Below are 27,018 nucleotides of genomic sequence, written 5' to 3' on the forward strand. Positions count from 1 at the left end.
GAGGTGATGTAAAGAGCGACGCCACTGGACAGTAGATGACTGGAAGCGAGTAATACGGAGTGGTGAATCACGCTATAAACTGTGGCAATGGAAGCGTTTAGGTTTGACGAGTGCCTGGAGAACGTTACTTGCAATCATACCGAGCGAGTTCGCCGCTCTAGCTGAGGGGTCATCGCGTCTGATGGCCGTGCAGCGGACTCCCGCGCGGGGTGGCCGCGCGGTTTGAAGCGCCATGTCACTGACTGCGCATCCCCTCCCTCCGGAGGTTCGAGTCCTCACTCCGGCATGGGTGTGCGTGTTGTTCTTAGCATAAGTTAGTTTAAGTAGTGTGTAAATCTAGGGACCGATGACCCAAACAGTTCAGGCCGGCCGGAGTGGCCGGGAGGTTCTAGGCGCTTCAGTCTGGAACCGCGCGACCGCTACGGTCGCAGGTTCGAATCCTGCCTCGGGCATGGATGTGTGTGATGTCCTTAGGTTAGTTAGGTTTAAGTAGTTCTAGGTCTAGGGGACTGATGACCTCAGATGTTAAGTCCCATAGTACTCAGAGCCATTTGAACTAACCTAAACAGTTTGGTCCCTAAGAAATTCACACACATTTGAACATTTGCAGCGGACTCGAGCTCGATTCCTGGCCGGGTGCGAGATTTTATCCACTCTGGGACTGGGTGTTGCGTCATCATCATCATCATCATTTAATCGACAGCGACCCGCAAGTCGCACTCACCGTGGGAATCCCGAACATCATGTCATACGACCAATTCATTGCATGTCATAGCGAGCGAGGTCCCGCAGTGCGTAGCACATTGGACTCACATTCTGGAGGACGACGGTTTAAACCCCCGACCGGTCAGCCAGATTAAGTTTTCCGTGGTTTCCCTAAATCGCTCCAGGCAAATGCCGGGGTGGTTCCTTTGAAAGAGCACAGCCGAATTCCTTCCCCATCCTTCACGAATCCGTTCTTGCGCTACGTCTCTAATGACATCATTGTCGACGGGACATTAAACACTAATTTTCCTTCCTTCCCCCCAGCCATCATGTAGTTGCCAATTCGAGGCATGTTGCCACGGGACGATAGGCCCGCAACTGTTCAGTACTAAAGAAATTGGATAATTTTTTTATTTCGTCCGTCTCAGTTGCATTAATTTACAATGTTTGCTGCAGTGGTTACCGGTTTCGGGTTGAAACGCCCATTCTCCAAAAACACACCTTGTTATTAACCGTAACGAGTCGTACAATAAAGTGCAAACAGGCACGATTATCTACCGTTCAGAAAGTAAAATTGTGGGCAAAAAGTACACACATGGATATCAGCCTTTGTGTCTACTGCAGTATCTGACTGACGCAACCAAACTTGATTGTGCAACAGTAGACATGTCATATAACTTATCCAATATGCTGCCTTCTTGCGTATACAATTCTGAGTAAACCCAACTCCAGACTACCATTTTTCAGATATCTTTTTACGCCGCCCAATGCGTCGTTTTCCAGCGTCGGAAATTTCTAGTAAACGGTGTCCGTAAGTCCCACTTATACACATTTTTTTAGATCATCCAACAAGCTCCGTTCTCACATTGCGAAAGAGAGAAATTCTCTCTAAGTTCCCGGCTGCCGACTTCCTCCCAATAAGAGGAGAAGAAAAACTTTTAATAATAAACAGCCGCCGAGCTTCCCACGAGAAAGCAGAGATGAATATCTCTTGGCCAGCTTGGCACTCTCTAGTTTTCTAGGCAGAGCGTTACAGGCGAAAACAACATACCACCAAGCTGTCCTTTGTGCAGAGAGGCCGAATTGTAAAAATAATTTACTCCGCACTTTCCAAAAGCGCGACATGCTTCGTTATACAGGACTCATTATCCAGTGCACACGACCGCCCAACGCATGCCCTCTGTTTTTGAAATCTTGACTGCACGCGCCTCGCTGGAGAGAGACAGACAATGTCAGACCTATAAACGCCCACCTGGTAGTCAGAACTCGGTTCTTCATTGCCTGCGCCAAACTATCAGAATCAGATATTCATCAGTCCGTCGAGACAAGATACGGATTACAATTAACTGAATCAACAGCAATTATACATGAGACGTGTCAGACTACCAATCGACTGATTCATTTTAATCTGTAAAGTAAATTATATGCATAACGCTAGTGCGACCAGTTCTACAATATTGTCCCGGTGTTTCGAGACTTTATTAGTAAGCATGAGAACAGACACCGAACTAATTGAGAGACGTGTTGCTAGGATCTGAAAAGTTTAGCGCAGCCTGTATTAAATCACTGAAGTGTTTGTAGAACTTAAATGGGAATCATTGTAGCAAAGGCCAACCAGTTCTCGAGAAACACAGTTGGATAAATTTAGAGAAACAGTATTAAAGGAAGATTTTGTGATCATCGTGTGTCTCGTGCAGGGATGACGGGGATGAGATAAGATATAATGGCGCGTGTAGAGAAGCATGCAGTTAGCCATTTTTCCCTCGCCCAATACACGAATGGAACAGGACAGAGAAACGCCAGTATTGGTGGGAGATACACTCCGCCATGCTCTGTACAATGACTTGCGCTGAAGCAACCTTATCTTCCCTGTACCTGAATACCTCTCACCGAGCAAGGTGGCGAAGTAGTTGCCAAGATGGACTCGTATTCGGGAAGACTGTGGTTTAAATTCCAGTCTTGACCATACATATTTAGGTTTCCCGTGATTTCCCTAAATCACTTAAAGAGAATGCCGGTGTGGTTCTTTTGAAAGGGCACAGCCAAATTTTTCCCCCAATTCGACGTTGTTTTTGGTGTCTAATGACGTCGCCGTCGACGTACGTTGCATCCCGCTTTTCCTTCCTTACTTTCTTCTTTTAATAATATATCTATTAATAATATGTCTGTAGGAGATAAGAACTAACAGTTCCTTTATAACAGTTGTCATGTTGTGTTGACCTACCATCATGCCAGATTTCCTACAAATGAAAATCATTCGTGCTCACTAAACTGATGCCTCCTTGACAACAACCGAAAATCTGCTAGCAGGATCTAAGGTTACAACATGTAGTTTCGAGACAACATATAGAGTTGGAGAGAAAACTCATTTGCTAAATGAAATGGCGGAAGAAAAACAAAATTTACTGACACACAGTCGATAAACAGGAATGCCAGTATCTAACGTAGAACCCTCTGGGCCAGCAACACTGGCTCCCGTCTGTAGACACCTCCTCTTCCAGTGGGGCTACAGAAGCCGCCAGTTAGCACCTGCGATGTGTGTTGACTCAGCAGTAAAGCGAGCATACTGTGCCAGTTACTCGGCTAACATTAGCCGTGAGGCTACGAGGCGATTGTGACTTTACTGAACGCAGAAGAAAGCCCCTTGCAGAACTTCCTAGGCCACGATGCGCAGGAATTCGGTTTAGGGAACCCGGATGTGTTCAGTGGCTCTGTGTATCTCCTCAAACAGTCGCAGCTTGTCTGATTTATCCCTGAGGATATATAAAATATTCTCCAAGATAATGTAATCTTCCGGTACTTATTAAACTACTTTCTTAAGGAATTAGTATTTCAAATATCCGTTTGTGGTAGATCGAAAAAGGCGGATACAATTATAAAAATAAATTCAGCTTGCATACACGTGAACTGTTAATGTCATTCATTCTCGTTCTGTCTGATCATTGTTCTTATATCGCGCAGATATTGCATTCTTCGAATAAGCCAAACATTTTTAGACCAGTAATTATGTGCTTGAAAGTCCTTCCTGCCTCTGAATACGTGTAGGTGGTGAAGCAGTGATTAAATATGAAAAAGTCGATTAGGTAATGGAAGCTGAAAATAGTGTGAAATATGCAACAACACTTGCTGAAACCTTATAGTTGCCCACAAGAAATTAATAAGAAGTAAGTTCGTTATAATACTTATTTCTGAATCCAAAAAACTTCGCTCGAAATTAGAAGGATCAGGTACTGAAGAAATACTACAGGCATAGAGCCGAAAGTTGGGTTTCAAAAATGGCTCTGAGCACTATGGGACTTAATATCTGAGGTCATCAGTCCCCTAGAACTTAGAACTACTTAAACCTAACTAACCTAAGGACATCACACACATCCATGCCCGAGGCAGGATTCGAACCTGCGACAGTAGCGGTCGCACGGTTCCAGACTGAAGTGCCTAGAACCGCTCGGCCACCACTGCCGGCCGAAAGTTGCGGTAAACGTGAAACAAGCTCATGAATGAAGTTTATGTAACTGCAGAAGTTCTGTCAGACTTTGGAAAGTAAGTAGTTTCGAAGAAAACAAGAGCAGGTAAATTTGCAAATTACCGCACAATCATTCCAGCATGACACCCATCAAAAATAAGAGTATTTTATAGGAGACTGTAAAGGAAATTGAAGGGAGCTGCGGTAGGAAGTGCCAACCCTCAATTTAGTAAGGATTTATCTTCAGAATAATTCTCTGAATGCGAATAACTTGGCTTCAGCTGTGTGAGGTATATATGTACTACCTATTGGGGACAACGAATTATTTCGAAGTAATTTCGGACAGCTATCTATCGTCAACAATGTCTGTTCACTGAGACATGCAACTAAGGATTAGTCTGGTCACACTATCTGCTATGTTTTAGAAGCAAACACATGCTGCTAATAATTCTTTCCATATGTACCGCTAGTGAGAGTTGTCTTGCAAAAAAGGTGTTAGACTGTTATAAGTACAAGGACACAAGCAGATAATCCTAATAGACGATCGAACATAGATCTGGAACCAATCAATGGTTTCCCAGGAACGACGTATTACGACTGAATACTTGAACACCCTATGATAGTCGCCTAGAATCTAAACTCGAGTATGAACTCTAAACCACATTACAAGTGTTCCACACGGCCACTGTACATACAGGGTGACAGTTACTGAACTATATGAAATAAAACAGTCATAACTTCTGAACGGTTTGCGTTAGAACGTTCAAACTGCACGGTCGGCCGCAGGGCATGATGGGAATTAGTATGTGCTGTTTGGTTTGGTTTAGTGATAAAGCCCACATTCATTTGTATGGGTTCGTCAATAAACAAAATTCGAACATTTGGGGAACGGCCGGCCGGTGTGGCTGAGCGGTTCTAGGCGCTTCAGTCTGGAGCCACGCGACCGCTACGGTCGCAGGTTCGAATCCTGCCTCGGGCATGGATGTGTGTGATGTCCTTAGGTTAGTTAGGTTTAAGTAGTTCTAAGTTCTAGGGGACTGATGACCTCAGATATTAAGTCCCATAGTGCTCAGAGCCATTTGGGGAACTGAGAATCCCCATTTCACGATCGAGGAGTCTCTTCATCCTCAACTTGTATTTCATGGACGAGCTGCTGCTCATAAGCTACACATCACGACGGTAAATGCCAAATGATGCCTCGCTTGATGTAAGGAGCGTAAACAGTGGACGATTGAACAGTGGAAAAACGCTGTGTGCAGTGACGAATCACTGTACACAATGTGGCGATCCGATGGCAGGGTATTGGTATGCGAATGCCCGGTGAAAGTCATCCGCCAGCGTGTGTAGTGCCAACAGTAAAATTCGAAGGCGGCGGTGTTATGGAGTGGTCGTGTTTTTCATGGAGGGGGCTTTCACCCCTTGTTGTTTTGTGTGGCACTATCACAGCACAGGCCTACATTGATGTTTTAAGCACTTTCTTGCTTCCCACTGTAGAAGATCAAGTCGGGGATGGCGAATGCATCTTTCAACACGATCGAGCATCTGTTCATAATGCGCGGCATGTGGCGGAGTGGTTACACGACAATAACATCCCTGTAATGGACTGGCCTGCACAAAGACCTGACCTGAATCCTATAGAACACCTTTGGGATGTTTTGGAACGCCGACTTCGTGCCAGGCCTCACCGTTGACATCGATACTTCTCCTTAGTGCAGCACTCCGTGAAGAATGAGCTGTCATTCCCCAACAAACCTTCCAGCACCAAACTGAACGTATGCTTGCGAGAGTGGAAGCTGTCATCAAGGCTAAGGGTGGGCCAACACCATATTGAACTCCAGCATTATTGATCGAGGGTGCATCGAACTTGTAAGTCATTTTCAGCCAGGTGTCCGGATACGTTTGATCACATAGTGTAGGTTAGGAGAGGACTGATTAGTTTTAACAGCATCAGGAGCAATAAAGACGCAATTTTAGCACTACAGTTGTAAATAGAGCAAATTTAGGGAAAGCGAGAAACATGTAAAGCAGTTGAAAATAGGGAATAGAATAAAACGCTTTGCATTCTTATACAATGTGCTACCAAATACAGGGATAGAAACAGGGTGTTGTCAGCACTGCTGGAGTGATACAAAAGCCCAAAATCAGAAGAGGTGCAAGGGAGAGCTGCTTATTTTAACCACTGATACTTAATTTTTATGTTGAACAGGTAATGACAGAAGTAAAGAGCCATTTAGATGTGGGAGCTATTTTTAGAGGACAGAAAATCAGTCATACAGTTCGACGATGAAATAATAGACATTGCCGAACGTGAAAAGGAGCTGAGTCGAGTGCTCCGGCCGGAGTGGCCGTGCGGTTCTAGGCGCTACAGTCTGGAGCCGAGCGACCGCTACGGTCGCAGGTTCGAATCCTGCCTCGGGCATGGATGTGTGTGATGTCCTTAGGTTAATTAGGCGACTGATGACCTCAGAAGTTAAGTCCCATAGTGCTCAGAGCCATTTGAACCATTTTTTTGAGTCAAGTGCTTTTCTGATGCCTATAATATCCACGTAAACATAAAGGAAACTAAGCTAATGGTGTGTGCAGCACATGTTGGACGGCTAAATTACAAATTTGCACAAGACTCTTTAAGAGGTGAAAAATTTTTAACTTAGAACTCGAATATAAAAGAAAGAAAGACATTGCAGCAAAAAATATTGCACGAGGTAATGGGCTTTGTATAAAAATAAATAGCTGTCGACATAAAAAGTAAACCTTGAGATCAGAGAAATGTTGATTAAAAGTTATGTTTGAAGCAAACGGTGTTTGGGCGCGAAAGAGAGAAAATGGGAAATGTAGAAATGAAATAATTACAAGCCTTTGAAATGATTGATGATTAGGTGGGTCGAAGGAGTAAGACATGTCTAACGTTGTACAACTAGTCAATTAGAGAAAATAACTAATACGGAAGAGAATTAATCGAAAGGAGAGAACATTTGAGGAGATACTGCGGTGTGATTCGTTGCTGAAAATAAGAGATAAAGAGGCGGTGGAAGGAATGAATAGCAGGGAAAGGGCTAGAAATGAGTAAATAAGGTAGACTGTTGATCTGGTATGCAGCAATTAGGCTAAACTGATGAGGATAACGAGGAAGTAATAGTAATGGAGAACTTCGTCAAACGGTCAATAGCACTGATGTCCGAAACACCACTGCAGCACTATCTAGAAACAAGAAGTTGTTTGGAGAGCTGTTAAGTAAGTAGCTGGTCGTGTTTAAACGGTAGTGGTATGGAATGAAGAAGGGAAAGAATGAAGATCAGAGATCAATATCGCGTCGACATCGCGGTCATTAAAAACTGAACTTGAGTTCTGTTGGGCAAATACAGGGACAAAATCTGCTGTGGCCTTGCCGAAGGAAACTATTTAAGGTATCTTCCATCCATTCGATTTAATCATCGACGGGAAAGTACCGTGCAGTTATTTCAACCCTACTGCTCCCAATAAATCCGGTGTGCTGACCACTAACCATTTGTCAACAACGTCATAAGTTATGTAGGCAAAGGAAGGATATAAGACACTTTCTGACACTGTAACGAACAGAGGATCTTGAGAATTATACAGAAAGACAATATTTGTAATTCTAAGACCAATTCTTAAGGGGATTCTATGCAGAGAGGGCACGAAAACGTTGTAGCTTGCAAGCGAAATCAGGGATAGCTGCCAATTAAGCAACAGTGTTGAGTCACAAAACCCAAGAAATGTGCTCACGTTGCCGTGCGCAGACATAAAGGTATTTTGCTCACGTCGCAATGCGTAATCACCCGATGTAGCCACGCAGTAGTTTCGTCAGCAAGTCCTGCTTCTGGTATGCTCCCAACTTACTGACGCCCTGTGATGTACCTTTTCTAACCGAGCGAATGTCATGATAAGGAGATGAAACGCAAATTTATTACAACTGACACCACAGAATCAAGAACTGGTAGGACGGTTAATAAATTAGTTGGTCAAAAGTTAAATTTATTGTGGTTTAAATTTGAATATTCGTGTATTAATACAACTACAAAACGTACGCATATTGAACATAGGCTATATGTGTAGACACTTCAGTTAGTTAGTTACATGTTCCCTAGAACATTTGAACGATTGTTTTACGGAAATGATATTGAACGAATCAGTTTACGGGATACGTATGCGATGACGTGATAAAAAGTAATGACAACGCATTTGTCGTGTGAGAACTCTTAGTTTTTCAAATGTAACAAACGTATTAAGATTGTGCATCTTTATTCCTCATGCCTACATATTTATTTCTCAACATAGTCAATCTAGCGACAAACACATTTCACCCGACGGGAGGTGACTTTGTTGATAACGTCACAGTAGAATGTTTGACTTTGTCGACGGAGCCACAACTTCACCTCCGCTTTCAACGCTTCACCACTATCAAAGTGAAGTCCTCGAAGGTGTTCTTTAAGTTTTGGAAGCAGAGGAAAATCAGATGAGGCCAAGTCGGGACTGTATGGAGGACGATCGATGACAGTGAACCCAAGGCGTCCGATTGTTGCAGATGTCACAGCGCTCGTGTGTGGTGTAGCATTCTCATGCTAAAGTAGACGGTGCCCCATATATGGACGAACTCTTCGAATTCAAAACTAGATTGCAGCACGCTGTTTGCTACACTACCATATACTGATGAGACAAAACACTCTGACCACCTGCTTACGGTAATACCTCGTTTGTCCGTCTTTGGAACCAAATACACCACTGATTTTGTATATCGGGGATCCAGCAGTTTGTTGGTATGTTTTTGGAGGTAGGTGGCATTAGATGTCTCAACACAGGTCTTGTAAATCGCATTAGTAGCGGGTCGCTGATTTGCATTCGCGGTGATGGCGACCGACAGCGTCCCATTAGGGTTCCATAGGTTTTACATCAGGCCAACTTGGTCGCCGAGACATCAACATGAGTTCACGAAATTACCCCAAATTACCCCTAAAACCACTGTAGCACGGTTCTGGCTCCGAGACACGGACATGTATACCTCTGAAAAGTGACATCGTGGTCGGGGAAGACATCAAGCATGAAGGAATGCCGGTGGTTCGCAGCTGTCAGCGTGCCTTCGATTACTATCAAAGGTCCCATGCAAGCGCATTAGAATGTCTCCAACGGCATAATACTACTCCCACCAGCATGCATTCGAACAGCCGTTCACATCGACGACGGCATTTGTGGCGATGACCAGCGACCTAGTGTAGCAAAAATGTGATTCACCCGAAGAACTGACACGTTTCCATTGGTCGACGGTCGAATCCCTATGGTCCTGCAATCGTAATTGACGTTGTCGTTGGGTCAAAGTATGATCTCATAGCGGTGGTCCGACGCGGAGCTCCATGTTCAGAAATGTGCTATGAACGAATGGTGTGCTCCGAAACACTTATGCGTTCACCAGCATTGTGGTCTTTAGGCAGAGATGCCACAGATCATCTATCCAGAATGAGATTTTCACTCTGCAGCGGAGTGTGCGCTGAATTGAAACTTCCTGGCAGATTAAAACTGTGTGCCGGACCGAGACTCGAACTCGGGACCTTTGCCTTTCACGGGCAACTGCTCTACCCGCGAAAGGCAAAGGTCCCGAGTTAGAGTCTCGGTCCGGCACACAGTTTTAATCTGCCAGGAAGTTTCATTCTCTTTATTCTATTAACTATTACATTTGATACTGAATTTTTTTATGGTATCTCCATTTATGATTTTATTCATTGCTGTTATTTTCTCAACAAGTGTAGTATGGTATATATTTCAGAATAAAAATCAATCATCAGTCGCATAGTTACTTTTATTTTGCTTTACCGGTTTCGACAGATTAATCTGTCATCTTCAGAAACCTAAAAAACTTTCCATAATATATAAGAACTTGTCCATACATTTATGTAAAGCATATAAAGTATATTACAAAAGCTTACTTAATATTGGCTTAGCAGACGTCATATCGTACATCTAATTTGTTTAGAAAGTATGAGATCACTGTTATCCTTTACTACCAATAATGTCACCCAGCCACTCTTCATATACGAGCGTATAATGCGAATGCTCCAACTGACAGATTTCCGAAATCTGGGGTGTATAAAATTCAGTGTAATGTATGTCCGAGTTTTGATATAGAAAAGATAGGAAGGGCATTTAAAACACGTTTTCGTGAGCACTTGCTGAACAAAGACTGTCAAAATTCATATAAGTCATCCTTTGCAGAAAATCTCAGAATTGAGAAACTACTCCACCATCTTTGCTTAACATGGAAATTCTGCATATGGCTGACAAATACAGCAAAATGAACCTTTCGTAAGAATTTCAAATATATAAACATTCCTATCCAAAATCCACAGATTTGTTTAATAAATGGAAATGCAGTGTGGCTAGGTCCTCCCGTCGGGCAGACCGTTCGCCTGGTGCAAGTCTTTCGAGTTGACGCCACTTCGGCGACTTGCGTGTGGATGGGAATGAATTGATGATCATAAGGACAACACAGCACCCAGTCCCTGAGCGGAGACAATCTCCGACCCAGCCGGAACTCGAACCCGGGCCGTTAGGTACGACATTCTTTCGCGCTGACCACTCCGTTACCAGGGGCGGACATTTGTTGAATGACCAACTTGCAATGAACGGATGCTATTTCGGTTGTATAGTATCTCTTATATAATAATGGGAAATGACTTATTCTTTTCAGTTATTAATGTCAGCAGTAGCTTTTGTGGAGCTACATGAAATGTCTTTCAACTGTATTATATATGAGTTCCTTTACATATATTAGTTACACTTTTTATATGCTTTTATACATGTTCCTTGCTCCTAGCACAATTCGACTATTCACATAAATGTAGCACATTTACCGTAAATTATCAATCTGTGGTTAAAATTATCACATCCAATACGTACATTAATGGACGCGTCCTGGCATTATGCATCTGTGAAGAATAGGCTGTCATGTGCTAAATCAATATTAAGTAATATTTTGTAATACACTTTTTATACTTTACATAAATGTATGGGAAGTTCTTATATATATTATACCAAATTTTGTAGGTCTCTGAAGATAACGGATTAAGCTGTAGAAAAAGGTAAAGCAAATTAAAAATAACTGTGCAACTGATGACTGAATTTTATTCTGAAATATATATCTGTATTTGTCGTAAATTTCTATTGTACCTGGCTGGGTTTCCACATGAGTTTCCTTATTTAGAATAATTGCAATACAATGAATGGAATGGTTCCAGTTGGAATGGAACCCGACTGTCAATGAGAAGCTGGTGCACAGTTAACAGCTGTCTTCTCTGTTGTTGGGAAACGGAAAGCTGCTGAAGATGGTTGTATTGGGCGAAGTACCTACTGAGCGAGGAGGTGAAATAGTTTAAGATCTAGACTTTTATTTGGGAGAAGCGTAGTTCAAACTCCCGTCGGCTACCGAAATTTAGGTTTTCCATTGTTCTCACAAATCAGATAGTGCTACTACTCCACGAAAGACTGTCCTGCAAACTGCTTGTCCGTTTGATTGTGGATGAGGTGTCAGTGACAAGATTACCTTCAGTGGAGGGAAGAAGTACATCCCATTCCCCTTTCCAACATGAGTGACGGTCTGTCTGAATCTGACGATGAACGTAACCAATACGACACACTTCTCCCGTTGGAAAAGCTTCAACATATCGAGCCAGATTAAAGCAGGTGGAAGAGCTCAGGAGTCTAGTAAGAGTTCCTTGCTGGACTGTACGGCGAAGCAGTGTAGGCGTTTGGGAATTGCTGGCAACGGCTGGAACGGAAAAAATTGCTGTTAGTGTGTACGCCCAGCGGACTAATTTGACGTGGTGAGAAATCATACAAGTAACATGGGAAGGCACAAATTTCAACAACTTACAGATTGCAGCGCACGTCGCAACATTAAAAAAAATCCAAAACTTGAAACACAGTGTAAATGCTGCGGAGCTGACTAAAATACACTACTGGCCATTAAAACTGCTACACCAAGAAGAAATGCAGATCATAAACGGGTATTCATTGGACAAATATATTATACTAGAACTGACATGTGATTACATTTTCACACAATTTGGGTGCATAGATCCTGAGAAATCAGTACCCAAAACAACCACCTCTGGCCGTAATAACGGCCTTGACATGCCTGGGCATTGAGTCAAACAGAGCTTGCATGGCGTGTACAGGTACAGCTGCCCATGCAGCTTCAACACGATATCACAGTTCATCAAGATTAGTGACTGGCGTATTGTGACGAGCCAGTTGCTCGGCCACCATTGACCAGACGTTTTCAATTGGTGAGAGATCTGGAGAATGTGCTGGCCAAGGCAGCAGTCGAACATTTTCTGTATCCAGAAAGGCCCGTACAGGACCTGCAACATGCGGTCGTGCATTATCCTGCTGAAATGTAAGGTTTCGCAGGGATCAAATGAAGGGTAGAGCCACGGGTCGTAACACATCTGAAATGTAACGTCCACTGTTCAAAGTGCCGTCAATGCGATCAAGAGGTGACCGAGACGTGTAACCAATGGCGCCCCATACCATCACGCCGGGTGATACGCCAGTATGGCGATGACGAATACACGCTTCCAATGTGCGTTCACCGCGATGTCGCCAAGCACTGATGCGACCATCATGATGCTGTAAACAGAAACTAGATTCATCCGAAAAAATGACGTTTTGCCATTCGTGCACCCAGGTTCGTCGTTGAGTACACCATCGCAGGCGCTCCTGTCTGTGATGCAGCGTCAAGGATAACCGCAGCCATGGTCTCCGAACTGATAGTCCATGCTGCTGCAAACGTCGTCGAACTGTTCGTGCTAATGGTTGTTGTGTTGCAAACGTGCCCATCTGTTGATTCAGGGATCGAGACGTGGCTGCACGATCCGTTACAGCCATGCGGATAAGATGTCTGTCATCTCGACTGCTAGTGATAAAAGGCCGTTGGGATCCAGCACGGCGTTCCGTATTACCCTCCTGAGCCCACCGATTCCATATTCTGCTAACAGTCATTGGATCTCGACCAACGCGAGCAGCAATGTCGCTATACGATAAACCGCAATCGTGATAGGCTACAATCCGACCTTTATCAAAGTTGGAAACGTGATGGTACGCGTTTCTCCTCCTTACACGAGGCATCACAACAACGTTTCACCAGGCAACGCCGTTCAACTGCTGTTTGTGTATGAGAAATCGGTTGAAGACTTTCCTCATGTCAGCACGTTGTAGGTGTCGCCAACCTTGTGTGAATGCTCTGAAAAGTTAATCATTTGCATATCACAGCATGTTCTTCCTGTCGGTTAAATTTCGCGCCTGTAGCACGTCATCTTCGTGGTATAGCAACTTTAATAGCCAGTAGTGTACTTGACTTGGTTCAAAGTATAAGTAACTGTTAGTGATATAATCAGGATAAAACTGTTCACCAAAATCGAAAATACGTTGAAATGGACGTCGTTTTGCATTCACAGTAGTAGGAAAAGAAACATACTTACATGTAAATTCAGTCTACGTCGAGAATAATTTTAGAAGAACTGCTGTCAAGGAGCGATGAATGGTGATACTTTGTAATCCTATCGGCCACCAGACTCACGTGTACAAATAACACACAATCTCAGAGAGAACTGCATTTCACTGGTACGGATGTTCTGATGTCACGGCATTGCAGTTGGAGGGGATTATAGCCATGCAACATTAGAGTTAAAAATTAAAATTTCATAAAAGATGGAGAACGCAGCCTCTTGAGTGTTATTGTTGTTGCCGCCGCCGCCGCCGCCGACATTATCGTCGTGTCGTCGTAATCCTCGTCATCCTCAGACGAAAAATAGTCATCTCAGAAACAAGTAATTAAAGAGATCAGTGATAAAAAGTAAAGGACAAGAATGTTAAAATACTAGCAGTTAACAGCCACAGTGTTGGCAACAAAATTGGAAAACTCATCTCTCTGTAAGAAGATGCTGGGAACTGAGTGTAGGTTAAAATCTGAGATGGGAAGAAAACAAGTTTCTAATAATTCGTGGAATGTACACGGGATTGAAAGATTCCTGAGCGGTATTAATGATCATTCCACAAGCAGGAAAAGCTGTGAAAGTGCATTTGATCGACACTAAGTCGTGGGTCGTCTGAGACATGTCATTATATCGCAAAAGTCCAGCAAGCACTTTGCACTCCACGTGTCATTCTGTCACTTGCCATTTATTGTGAGCGACAACTCTCGGATAACAGGAGTCGCTGTGGACTGTTTCAGACTGGCTCTCCACGTGCTATTGTCACGTGCCATCTCTCGTGATCGACAACTCTCGGATAACAGGAGTCGACGTAGACAATCTCAGACTGGAACAAGAAATAGACAGGCAAAACAGTATGCCACACCACTAAACATTTTAACGCTGGATAACAACTGCCAGAACGTAACTGTTGATGGTGTACAGCAAGCAGCCACAAATTGGTTTTAGGTTACTTTTCCAAAAACTACCGTTAACGGTTTCGAGTTCATACAATTCATCATCAGATGGCTTTCGTGCTTTCGTCATTGCATATGATGTGTTGGTTTACAGGTCAGAAGCCGTAGGGTAATCAGTAATCATAGGTTACGATCTTTTTACCGCCAGTGTTCACGCCGTTCACATGGCTGTGAATGGTAAATCAGCCCTTGCAAACACGTAAGACAGTTCGCGTTGATACACCAACAAATCGGGCAACTTCATTCACGGTGTAGTCATGAGATTGTCCAGATAGTATAGCTCCTTTTTGTTACTCCGTTACGTCTCCACGTCGGCTCATCCTACTGTGATGATTCCATGAAATTGCCAGGTGTAGACTCATCATTTCACTGCCACCACTGACATCAGCAGTGGTACATCACATGACTGTCCAGTTCCAGTTCTGAACAATCTACAGTGCTCCGAAGTGACTAATGTGCTGTTTAAGGATTGACTACTACAGTTCCAGGCAAAAAAAAAAAAAAAAAAGCACGCAGAAGATATGAGCGGATGTCAATGTATCATCGTAGAGTACACATCATTACCAGGTATGTAAATTATTAGAGTTGCAATTACCTGTGGCTGGTAGACCGCCGCCAGAGGGCATTAGTGTTCGTGTTTAGTGTTGTTACCAGGCAGCTTTGTTAGCACCTGACAGAGTTTGAAACGGGCCTCACTATAGATTTCCGTTTGCCTGGCTGATCTAGTTTTGTGGAGTATTCTGATGCGGCAGTGGACCGATCTTATACTTCATGAAAACGAGAGGGCAAGCGTACTACTTGTCTAGGTTCAGCCGGCCGAAGTGGCCGAGCGGCTCTAGGCGCTACAGTCTGGAACCGCGCGGGTTCTAAGTTCTAGGGGACTGATGACCTCAGCAGTTAAGTCCCATAGTACTCAGAGCCATTTGAACCATTTGTGTAGGTTCCACTCGACCAGATCTGACCGCCACAGAGGAGGATCCCCGTACTGTTCAACAAGCACGCCTAACTCCCTCCACATCTGAGAACAAGTAATGGACGCCCTGCAACATTGTGTGTATCATCCTGCACCAGTGAACGGAAACTACCTGCAGCCGGACTCGTTTAATATCATCCCACGCGTATGCAGCCGTTAACACTACAACACAAACGGCTGCATATGGAGTGGATGGAGTGGTGTCGTAGCATGGAAGCACGGACTGCTGATGAGGATGTCCCATTATGATGAATCGTGGTTGGAAAAGTTTCCATTCTTCCAGTGTTCTGGAGAAGCACAGAGTGCTGGTAATGATTAAGTGAACTCTGACGGCACGACAGAACGTCACAAACTCCTGCATCCTCGTGTGCTACCTCTAACGCCACTATATCGTGGTGCAATTTTTCAACAGGACAATGCTTGTCCACACACAGCACGTGTCTCTGAAAACTGTTTGCGTGGTCAGCAACATCCCCAGACCTGTTCCCGACAGAACACGTGTGGGTCTATCTCGTATGTTAGCTCCGCCATATCAAGTACGAGTTACATCAGTTGCGGATCTCACGAGAGGATACAACGGATTTATGAGAGCCTTAACAACCGAATCAGTAGATGCATCCAGTCCAGAGTAGGCGCTACGTCATACTGATCCATGTGCTCGTATTTCCAAGTTCTTTATAAATTTTGCTCGATATTGTAAACACTGAAATAACATCACATACCGTCTCAACCGGTGAAGATCTTTTTTTTTTTTCTTTTAGGCAGTGTATTTCGCCCTCGTAGAGAGTACTTTATACTTCCACTCAAATGTTTATCTGCACTTACGTGTGTTCGAACCGAGGAATAGTCTCTGAAAACCGTAAGTCTTGGTCCTGGCGCCGTTCCGCTCCGCGCGTATTTGGAGCGCGACGCGGCATGCTGCGCTCGTAATTCGTGTCCGGAGAGGGAGGCGGAAAGGAGATGGGGGGGGGGGGGAGGGGGGACGTGAACGCAGTGCCAGCCACCAGGCACCACCCGCAGGGATTATTATTGACGTGCCGGCTGTATGAGTTATTGATCGCCGACCGTCTTCACGCAGGGACTCCGCGTACAATGCACTGCTTGCGTCCGTCTCAGTTTACCGAGCACTCAACTTTCGGCCAGGACTTTCCATGTGCTCGGAGCTCAAAAACTGGAAACAACAAGTACAATATTCTAAAGCAATCTCCAAACTTAATTCGCATTTATCCAGTTTTTCGACAATGATCTCCTGTACTGGCAAGCAGTTAGCACCACATCCCAGCACGCGGTTAACTGTTACACGTGGCTCCCTGTTTCATTAATTGAAGAATTTATGTTTTTCTTATCCTATCAACTGTATCCAACCTTACGCCGATACCCAGAGAATGCTGTATTCTGCTCTTAGTTCTTAGTTCAATTAGTTAGCTTTCTGTGAAATAAACATTTAGTGAGAATGAGCAGTTGTTATGGCTCTGAGCACTATGGGACTTAACATCTGAGGTCATCAGTCCCCTAGAACTTAGAACTACTTAAACCTAACTAACCTAAGGACATCACACACATCCATGCCCGAGACAGGATTCGAACCTGCGACCGCAGCGGTGGCGCGGTTCCAGACTGTAGCGCCTAGAACCACTCGGCCCTTTCCTTTCCAGAAGCATGGTTCGGTCCCCGCTCCACATCTTTCCAATCCCTCATCCTTTCCGAAATACATTCCACAACAACCAGCCTTGCCAGCTGCTAGCTCCCAACGATTTATTGCAGTGAAATGTTGTCTTTTTATAAAGACATTTTTTCGTATTCACAGTTATAACAATCTTTCACTTCAAATCTTTCATGTGCAACACTTAGCTTTAATCATTTTACGGCCGCGTTGGCCGTGCGGTTCTAGGCACTCCAGTCCGGAGCCGCGCTGCTGTTACGGTCGCAGGTTCGAATTCTGCCTCGGGCATGGATGTGTGTGATGTCCTTAGGTTAGTTAGGTTTAAGTAGTTCTAAGTTCTAGCCGACTGATGACCACAGCAGTTGAGTCCCATAGTGCTCAGCGCCATTTGGCCATCAATAATTTTAAAAACATATTTTCTTAATCTCAAATTTTGTTTTTAAAATACGAGGTGCGTTGGTCACGACTCTGAATGCCATAGCTACCTCCTAATTAGTTGATTGTTCTGGTATTAACCCGTCAGTGTGACTTACCTGTTACTATTGTTGTTTACAAGTGAGGTTTCAGAAAAATGGCTCTGAGCACTATGGGACTCAACTTCTGAGGCCATCAGTCCCCTAGAACTTAGAACTACTTAAACCTAACTAACCTAAGGACATCACACACATCCATGTCCGAGGCAGGATTCGAACCTGCGACTGTAGCGGTCGCGCGGTTCCAGACTGCAGCGCCTACAACCGCACGGCCACTCCGGCCGGCCAAGTGAGGTTTCAGATAGTGTGTGAGGATGAGGCGAGTGTTGATCGTAGAGAAGCTCGTAATGTATACGAACTTCAGTTTTGTAACAGGAGACATCCATTTCAACGCCCTTTAGCTACACATTACTTACACTGCTTGACAATTGCTAAAGAGACATTGTTGGACAGGAATAATCACAGGCAATAATGGATTACATGAAACAGAGTATACACGTTATAGAGGTGGAGTGATATATTTATAACGAGAATCGTACATATTTCACCACATGGGAAAGAAGGCTAACAGAGATAAATAACGTTCACGTTTGAGCCAGGTCAGACTCGAAACAGGAAGATCGATATCAGACTCTCAGTAAGGAATATGGCCTCCTTGGGCACCAATGCACAATTTGCATCTGTTATTCATTCTGGCTGTCAAACTGTTGGGCCGCGCGGGATTAGTCGAGCGGTCTGGGGGCTGCAGTCATAGTGCGGCTAGTCCCGGCGGAGGTTCGAGTCCTCCCTCGGGCATGGGTGTGTGTGTTTGTCCTTAGGATAATTTAGGTTAAGTAGTGTGTAAGCTTAGGGACTGATGATCTTAGCAGTTAAGTCCCATAAGATTTCACACACATTTGAACATTTGAAACTGTTGGGAGTCCATGAGAGATATTGTCCCACTCCTCTCTCAACGTGGCTGCAAGTTCTTGCACGGTTCGGGAATGGATGTTCATTAAGAAACACGCCTGCCAAGAGCATCCCAGGCATGCCCTGTAGGGTTTAAGTCTGGGGAGCACACAGGCCATTACATAGGTTTAGTATCTTCACTTCCCAGTGTGTCTGACATCTTAGCGGTCTGTGTGGTCGGACGTCGTACATAAAGTCGGGACCCAACATACCCCTAAACTGACGGACATGATCCAGAACAATCTCCCAGCAGTACCGCTGTGCTGTAACGGCACCTCACGCAGAGATATACAGCGGTGTTCGGCCAGTGTGCACAATACCTGTCCACATCATAGCGGCTAGGCCATACCGATGACGCTCATGAACATTATGTTCACCACACTAACAGGTAGCCAAAATCACTTGCCACAGTGAAGCGAGAATCGTCGGAGAGCATTACTCTGGACCACCGCTGCTGGCCTCAACCAACATGCTCTCTACACCAACGAAGTCTTTCTCGATGAAGGTGTGGTTGAAGTGGGCTACGTATCTATCCTCTTGCGGTATGATGACCTGTCTACAACCATCTGCATGCTTTCGCGTAGCATTACCACCGTCAGCGACCCATTTTAGTCGCGAGATGACACTTTCCGATACACCCATTACTGTGGCCACATTAGTGACAATTTAGCCGGGCTTCGAGCCGTCCAACTGCTCGTCCAGGATCGTAAACACTCAAATGATGTCTTGCAGACGTGTTTCTGTATCACACGGAATGTCACACTAATAGGTTCCATTACAACATTCGTCAAACGTGTAGTGCATGAACTGTCGAAGGCATACAGAGCGTTCGTGCCCAGGCTTCGCTGCAGTTACACATCCCACCCTCTACATTTACTTTTTCTATCGTTCGTCGGGTGTTATGTATTAATTGACAGTTGTTCCACAGAAAATGTCAAAGAGTGTATATATAAAGTGTAGCAAAAAAATCGCAGTATATGGTGTCTCACCTAAGAGTCGTCAGACGCATTTTCTCTGGTGTTTCAACAGATATCTGCAGTTTCGTTTTAGCAAGGTGCAGCTGGAGTCGGCCCAAAAAAAATGCTGCTCATCACGTCTTTTCAACCGACGCCCTACGTTAATGGAAAGCGTCAGTTTCTTTCCCATTACAGAGAAAATGACTTTTAAAGTGAAATTTAAGGTGCCTATTCGACAGAGCGCTTCCAAATTAGTCTAGTGCGATATTCGTTTCATCGATATGTACTAGCAGGGACAGTAAAACACGAAGAACAACCGGTACTCCAAATCAGTACTCTAGCAGCGACAATACCTCTCCGGCCCGCACAGTTATCGCCATGCAGAAGCGTTGCTTAGTCGCTGCTAGAGAAATCGTTATTCCTCATGTATTACTGTTCCTGTTAATACATATCGATAAAACCAATAACGCATTAGGATAATTTGGGACCACTCTATCGAATTCCGATTTAAAAATAATTTTCTTTGTGATGTGACACAAACCGACGCTTTCCGTCGCTGGGTGTCGTATGCAAGACGTAATGAGCAGGATTTGTTTGAATTGACTCCAGTTATACGTTGCAAAAACATCTCCTGAAAATACCACAGAAAATGCGCCTGACGACCTGTAGAAGAACGCAAAATTCTAAGAAAGAAACTCGCCCCGAAAAGTACAATAGGTGGATACAATCACAGTCCCCTAAAACAACCGAAGAAGTATCGAATCTCGCGGCAGACATAAGAAAAAGAAGACTGAAATTTTATAGGCATATTCAACAGATTATCGACAAGAAAACCTACCACAAAATTGCAACGTACATCGAACAACTCAAAACCATGATCTTGTTCCAGCAGGTATAAAAAAAAAAGATTTAGAAAATGTCCGTGTAAGTCCATCAGACATTGCCAATAGACGCTCGTACAGACAAAAAATTAGCAAATCGGAAGTATAGGCAGAGAGTGAAGTTGCCACCAAACCACGGATAAAGTAGACTGAAGAAAGAAAAAGAATCCACGAAGAAAAAATCAGACTGAAACATAACAGCTTTGAGTGATCCATAGGGTCCAATTCCAACTAAAATTGGTGTTTGTTGCACACGCGCACTGGTGTTAGTTGGAAAGTCGGAACAGCAATTGGATTGTGAGAAACTACACGAGACTGCTGTTAGAACTCACTAACATTTCTTTCTCCGGGAAATATTGAGGCTTTAGTGAATTGTAGTAATATTCAAAAATCTGTACTCCTGTTAATCAGTCTACTTAAGTGGGGCAGCTGGCCATCACTTGCGGATCATCCGAACACAATACAGCTTGCTGTGCTCGGCAACTTTTTGTTCTGGCGAGATTCAGCCCCGGCTCATTTCGATAGTGATTCGCGGGTACAGTGAACTAGCATCTTTGGAGAACGTTGATTGGTCGAGTAGAACCTGTTTCGTAGCCAATGCGTTCACCTGCATTGTTTCCGTTTGGTGCATGTCGAGAATGTCCTGGTTTACATCATTTAAACTGCCATGAAAGATAAGCTTATTCACTGAAGAGATAACGTATTTCACTAAATAAAACATAATCCTTTCATGCTCGACAGTATTGGATGTCATTACTGGGATGGTATCTAACTTGTAATGAAGTGCAAGGCATACTATTTCAGTACCTGTTGTACATTTATCTGTAAATATTTTTAATGAAGTTTGAGGACAACTGATCACTCTTAGAACCTTACGAATGGCTCATGCTCATAAGTAGCGAATAAAGAGTTGAAAGGAATATGTTCCTTAATAAAAGATGAACTCTGTATGTGACTTACCATTCTCGAAACTTTTTTTCAGTGAACATCTTCTGTCGACATAATTCTTCCAGCGGCATTGTCAGAAGAAAAACTAAGCCTGGGAGACAAGCTAAGTTTGCCACACAGTACGTAAGACACTAAACTGAATTACTAGCAGCGATATTCAAATCTCGATATCCCAAATTAGCATCCCGTAAGATATCAACAAATGAAAATACGCAATTTTTAACTTCCTGATACCTATGTCAACAAATATAGCAATCGTTCATTTGGTTAGAGTAGCTAAGTTTAAACCTTTTAAAGGTCTTCAGTTGTTTTTCCACTTTCATAAATATGTAGCCGGTACACGAAGCAAGATAAAATTCACAGTTTAATTTTCATGCAGTCCCACTCGTCAGAAGCAACTGACCAAATAGCATACATTTAAGATGGACCTTATTATCTTGGCGTTCACCTCGGTACATCCTTGGCATTTATAACACTGCATTAATGCAGCCAGCGGAAATCTTGTAAAGGCTAATAACGCCTTTGCAAATACAATCCGTGACATCTCTCATGAAGTCCTTCAGTACAAGTACTGGTGAAAACTGAACAAGGTTCTGGGATTAACCTTTCCTCACACATCAACGAGAGAACATTTTATGCTACATCTCATAGGATCAAGAGCGTATTGGTTGCCTACTATTTAAAAGTTTATTGTTGCTAATAGATGTAAATTCCTTGTCACGTCCACCGCCTGTAACTAACTCTCTTTGTTTAAAGTAGATGCAAATATCCCAGCGAATATATGGGAACGTTTCTTGAAATGTAGTTTGGTTCAGCAAAAGTCACTATCCTTGCACAGCTCCATAGGGATCAGACCTGTACTTCAGATTATGCGCTGTCACCGATAAATCAAAAACATACTCCGTTTATAGTAAGGAGCTGACTTACTAAGAGAAAGTGTTTGTCCATGTCCACAACCATTTTAAGTAATTCAACGAAAGGCCATCAAAAGCGTCAACTATTTCCAGATTCGTTTTGAAGCAGTTCAACTGGATTATATATGTACTTTAATTCTACACGGGTCATTCAGGGGTTTAGATTCTTCTGCTATGAAGAGAAATAGGTCGAGGCACAGTCGTGTTCCCGATATGTAAGGTGTATAATCATTAATGGCGTACAGTTGAAAGTACTTGATGCTAGACGCAAAAGAGCATCAGTAAACATAGGTTCGAAAATGAACCGTTTGCGAGAAAAATGCAACTTTGTGGTTACCAGCCATTATCGACGTGATTCTGTGTGAATTCAGTACACCAGTCCGTGATGTTTTTGTTTACATTTTAGAGACGTGGAGCTGTAAACAGAATGGATAAGACAGTACTGTACACAGTGTTATTCTTGCAGTTGTTTGCGGAGTAGCAATTGAACTGTACGAATGTTGATGGTAACATGGAACATTACGGTAACGAGGAGTATGCGTGTATCCGTTTTTATGTATGGTAGGGCTAATGATTGTGCACGGGAGGCTGCACGCTTGTACCAAAGAGGTGCATCAGCACATCCGAGAAAGTGGGATCTTTGCACATGTAGCGGGACTGCATAGGCATACACGAATTACACCTGTGCTTTGCCCGCCCCCGGTAGCTGAGTTGTGCCGGCACGGTAGCCCAGCGTGTTCGGTCAGAGGGCTGCTCACCCTCTGTAATAATAATAAAAAAACCTGAGTAAAGGAATCAACGATCAACCTGAACGGATGTCTTGTGACGTAAAGTGGTCAGCGCGACAGAATGTCAATTCTCAGGGTCCGGGTTCGAGAATTTTTTGCTTGTAGTGTCGTGTACTTTCAACTGTATGCGTTTACGCCATTAATTATGATACACCCTGTATACTAAACGTCACATAAAATGAAACTTTTTCCCACGTATCATTCTCTTTCCACGTACTCTGCAACGGTTCCTGCTTGCCTTCGTAGCCTCACATAATCTGAAGACGAAACAAGTCGCATTCCTGGATCTCTCAATCAAATATGCGGAGAGTCATACCATCAGTTATTAGTTCCGATACGGTCTGAATAATTCTCTCTTTGTACGGGTTATATTGAAGACTAACTAAACTAACTGTAACTTCTCTACTTCTTTTTCAGATTGCAACACCAAAATGCTCATCCATGGCTACAAGAATTTAGCTAAAATGGAAGACTCCAGTTTAAACCGGATGGACCCATACCAACGTGGAGCCTCGGATCTCAGTAAGTACTTCTCCCTTAGTGCAAAATTTTCTTCGCTTTAGGCTTTATAAAGACTAAAAATTGTGTACCTATAAAAAGCATCGGTTATATGTTTTGAATGTAGATGATCTGAAACAACTACTATAAGCAGAAAAATTAAAGCTAATTATTATCAAGGAAATATTACTTAGATACTATTCTAGCGAGCTGTCACATTCGTATTGCTGTGAGACAATAGGAATAGTTACTGTTACGTAGCCGTCTTTGAGTTCAACAAAACCACAACCCCTTTGTTTACTTTCCACAAAATGCGCCCACATTTTCTAAGTTATTATACCAACTTTTCTGTTCGAAAAGCGAAGAGTTCTGACTGCGTTGTCAACCAGTTCGCCCCCATTTTGACACCATCGTCGATGTGTTTTTTACACAGTATCTGCTTGAACATTAATAACAGTTGAGTCAGTTCCTCCAAGACGTCAGCTGTGTGATGGATGCACTTAAACTTCCCTCCTGCAAGACAGTAGCAGTTCTAGTGTGCGAACATGTGCAGTGAACAAGTTACCTTCACTAGCATTCCTTACTGTTTATGCTGAACAATCTGATGTAGTTTCTGTTACGTCTCATAGTAGACAACTGCAACGTCAGCATTTGTAGCGTGTTCTGGAATTAGAAACCTGGCGACAGTTGAGCTTTTAGCGGTGACCTTTTTTTACGATGCAGGCGTTTGTGTAGGACGGGAGGAATTTCATTTATTGTTGCGTACTCTCAGTTCTGTGGTGAGTGAAGTACCGTCGTTTGCCACATATCTGCTTCATCACAATACGACTATTTGTGAAATTTATTTTAATTTTTTTTATACTTTTGACAAAATTAGCTGTAAATTGTCTATTTCTTGTTGAATACGTAAGTTAACGACAAACGTATTTCGGCATATGTGCCATTATCAAATGTTCTTATTGACATCATATTTATATGTCATGTTATTCAACGTTCATGTAATAGTACTATGAATTTCATTTTATATTATACTTACGTCTAGTTGGAGTGACGTCCATAAGTCATCCTGGAACGTAAGTTCTTTTATGCACTATGTTGACAACACAGATCACTTTCTATAGAAGAATAAAAATGTCATATTATGATCTAACGCAAGCTGTGAGCCCAGTGGAGAAGAAGTTATTTTTATTTCTTCCTGTTTGCTTTTCGGATAACGATCATAGTTTATTATGCACCTTTCTTTTAAAGTGTAAGTCCATAGGGTACATTATCCTAGTAGATAGTGTCGGAAGCTCCATGTGGCTTTTCGCGGATGATGCCGTAGTATACAGAGAAGTTGCAGCATTGGAAAATTGCAGCGAAATGCAGGAAGATCTGCAGCGGATAGGCACTTGGTGCAGGGAGTGGCAACTGATCCTTAACATATACAAATGTAATATATTGCTAATACATAGAAAGGAGGATCCTTTATTGTAAGATTATATGATAGCGGAAACAACACTGGTAGCAGTTACTTCTGTAAAATATCTGGGAGTATGCATGCGGAACGATTTGAAGTGGAATGATCACATAAAATTAATTGTTGGTAAGGCGGGTACCAGGTTGAGATTCATTGGGAGAATCCTTAGAAAATGTAGTCCATCAACAAAGGAGGTGGCTTACAAAACACTCGTTCGACCTACACTTGAGTATTGCTCATCAGTGTGGGATCCGTACCAGGTAGGGTTGACAGAGGAGATAGAGAAGATCCAAAGAAGAGCGGCGCGTTTCGTCACATGGTTATTTGGTAAGCGTGATAGCGTTACGGAGATGTTTAGCAAACTCAAGTGGCAGACTCTGCAAGAGAGGCGCTCTGCATCGCGGTGTAGCTTGCTGTCCAGGTTTCGAGAGGGTGCGTTTCTGGATGAGGTATCGAATATATTGCTTCCTCCTACTTATACCTCTCGAGAAGATCACGAATGTAAAATTAGAGAGATTCGATCGCACACGGAAGCTTTCCGGCAGTCGGTCTTCCCGCGAACCATACGCGACTGGAACAGGAAAGGGAGGTAATGACAGTGGTACGTAAAGTACCCTCCGCCACACACCGTTGGGTGGCTTGCGGAGTATAAATGTAGATGTAGATGTACTCCTCTTTTCCCTCTGTTTGGCGAAATAAAGAAGCTGAGGACGCTTGTAATCGAAAAAGAAGGTAATCATAACTTTCCACGTTAGCGGCAGTAGATAATCACCTTTCTTGATCGGTTAACTCTCCCGTTTACTACGTGGCTCAAAATCGCAGTATAAGATATGTCAACCTGCAGACAGTAGGGGACAGAAACAACTTACATTTCTTGACTTGCCACACCAACTGAGGTTCCGTCTCTAATGACCTCAATGTCGACGGGACGTTAAACCCTAATCTCCCTTCCATTTTACCAAGTGAGGTGGGACTGTTTTTAGAACGGTCAAGAGAAGATAAACACAAATTCCATCTAGCCCAACCTTGAATTTTTTTGTACCCAGAAATACGAGGGCTGCCCAGAAAGTAAGTTACGATTGATCGCGAAATGAAAATCATAGTGAAAATCAAAAATGTTTCATTTGTAACAGTTAGCTACACCTTTCAGCTACTTCTCTACGTAGTCGCCGTTCTGACTCACATTCGTCGTAGCGTTGTACCAACTTTCCAATACCCTCATCATAGAAGGCAGCCGCCAGTGCTTTCCGCAAATTCTCTACGCCGGCCTAAAGCTCGTTGTCTGTGCCAAAATGTTGTCTTCATAGCCAGCGGTTCGTTTGAGCAGAGATGAAACTCAGTGGGAGACAATTACGGGCTGTATTGTGGGTAACCAAACATTTCCAATAGAAACGATGCAGGAACATCTTTATTGCCCCTGCAGAATGAGGCTGAGAATTGTCTTGAAGAAGAAACCGCATGACAGTTATGTAATGTTGGTTGCATAGCTTCAGGGGAAAATTCTCACCAGGCCCTCGTACTTGGCGGGAGACACTATTTTCTATAACATCTTTACGCGCTCACTAAGAGCTCAGGAATGAAAAGAGCGACATAATTCTACCTAGAGTCATACTAGAGACACTGCCCAACACATCTTTGCAAAGCTTTATCGGATTTTCATAGTCGTTTCCATTTCGCGACCAATCGTAACTTACTTTCTGGACAGCCCTCGTAACTTAAGGCATATATTACAGTATCTGCTTAAAAAAGACTCAATCAGTTTCAGCTCTCATTTTTGCCCAGCTGAGTTTTGCTTCCTCTTTAATGGTCCAAATAGAGACGAGATTATTAATTCTAATCATTCTCATTTCATTATTCCAAAAGTGGTTTAATTTTCAATACTATAAGCAGTTT

General features: G+C 43.3%; 1 protein-coding gene across 1 annotated transcript in view; it reads left to right on the forward strand.

Moving 5' to 3' along the window:
• LOC124722966 (rhythmically expressed gene 5 protein) overlaps positions 1-27,018 on the forward strand; it is a 177,269-nt gene that overhangs the window by 129,178 nt on the left and 21,073 nt on the right. Inside the window, exon 3 of the mRNA XM_047248135.1 lies at positions 23,586-23,690. Coding sequence (XP_047104091.1) covers positions 23,586-23,690 — 105 coding nt within the window. The remainder of the gene's footprint in view (positions 1-23,585; positions 23,691-27,018) is intronic.

The sequence above is a fragment of the Schistocerca piceifrons genome, chromosome X (genome assembly GCF_021461385.2).
Source record: "Schistocerca piceifrons isolate TAMUIC-IGC-003096 chromosome X, iqSchPice1.1, whole genome shotgun sequence".
Classification (NCBI taxonomy): Eukaryota; Metazoa; Arthropoda; class Insecta; order Orthoptera; family Acrididae; genus Schistocerca; species Schistocerca piceifrons.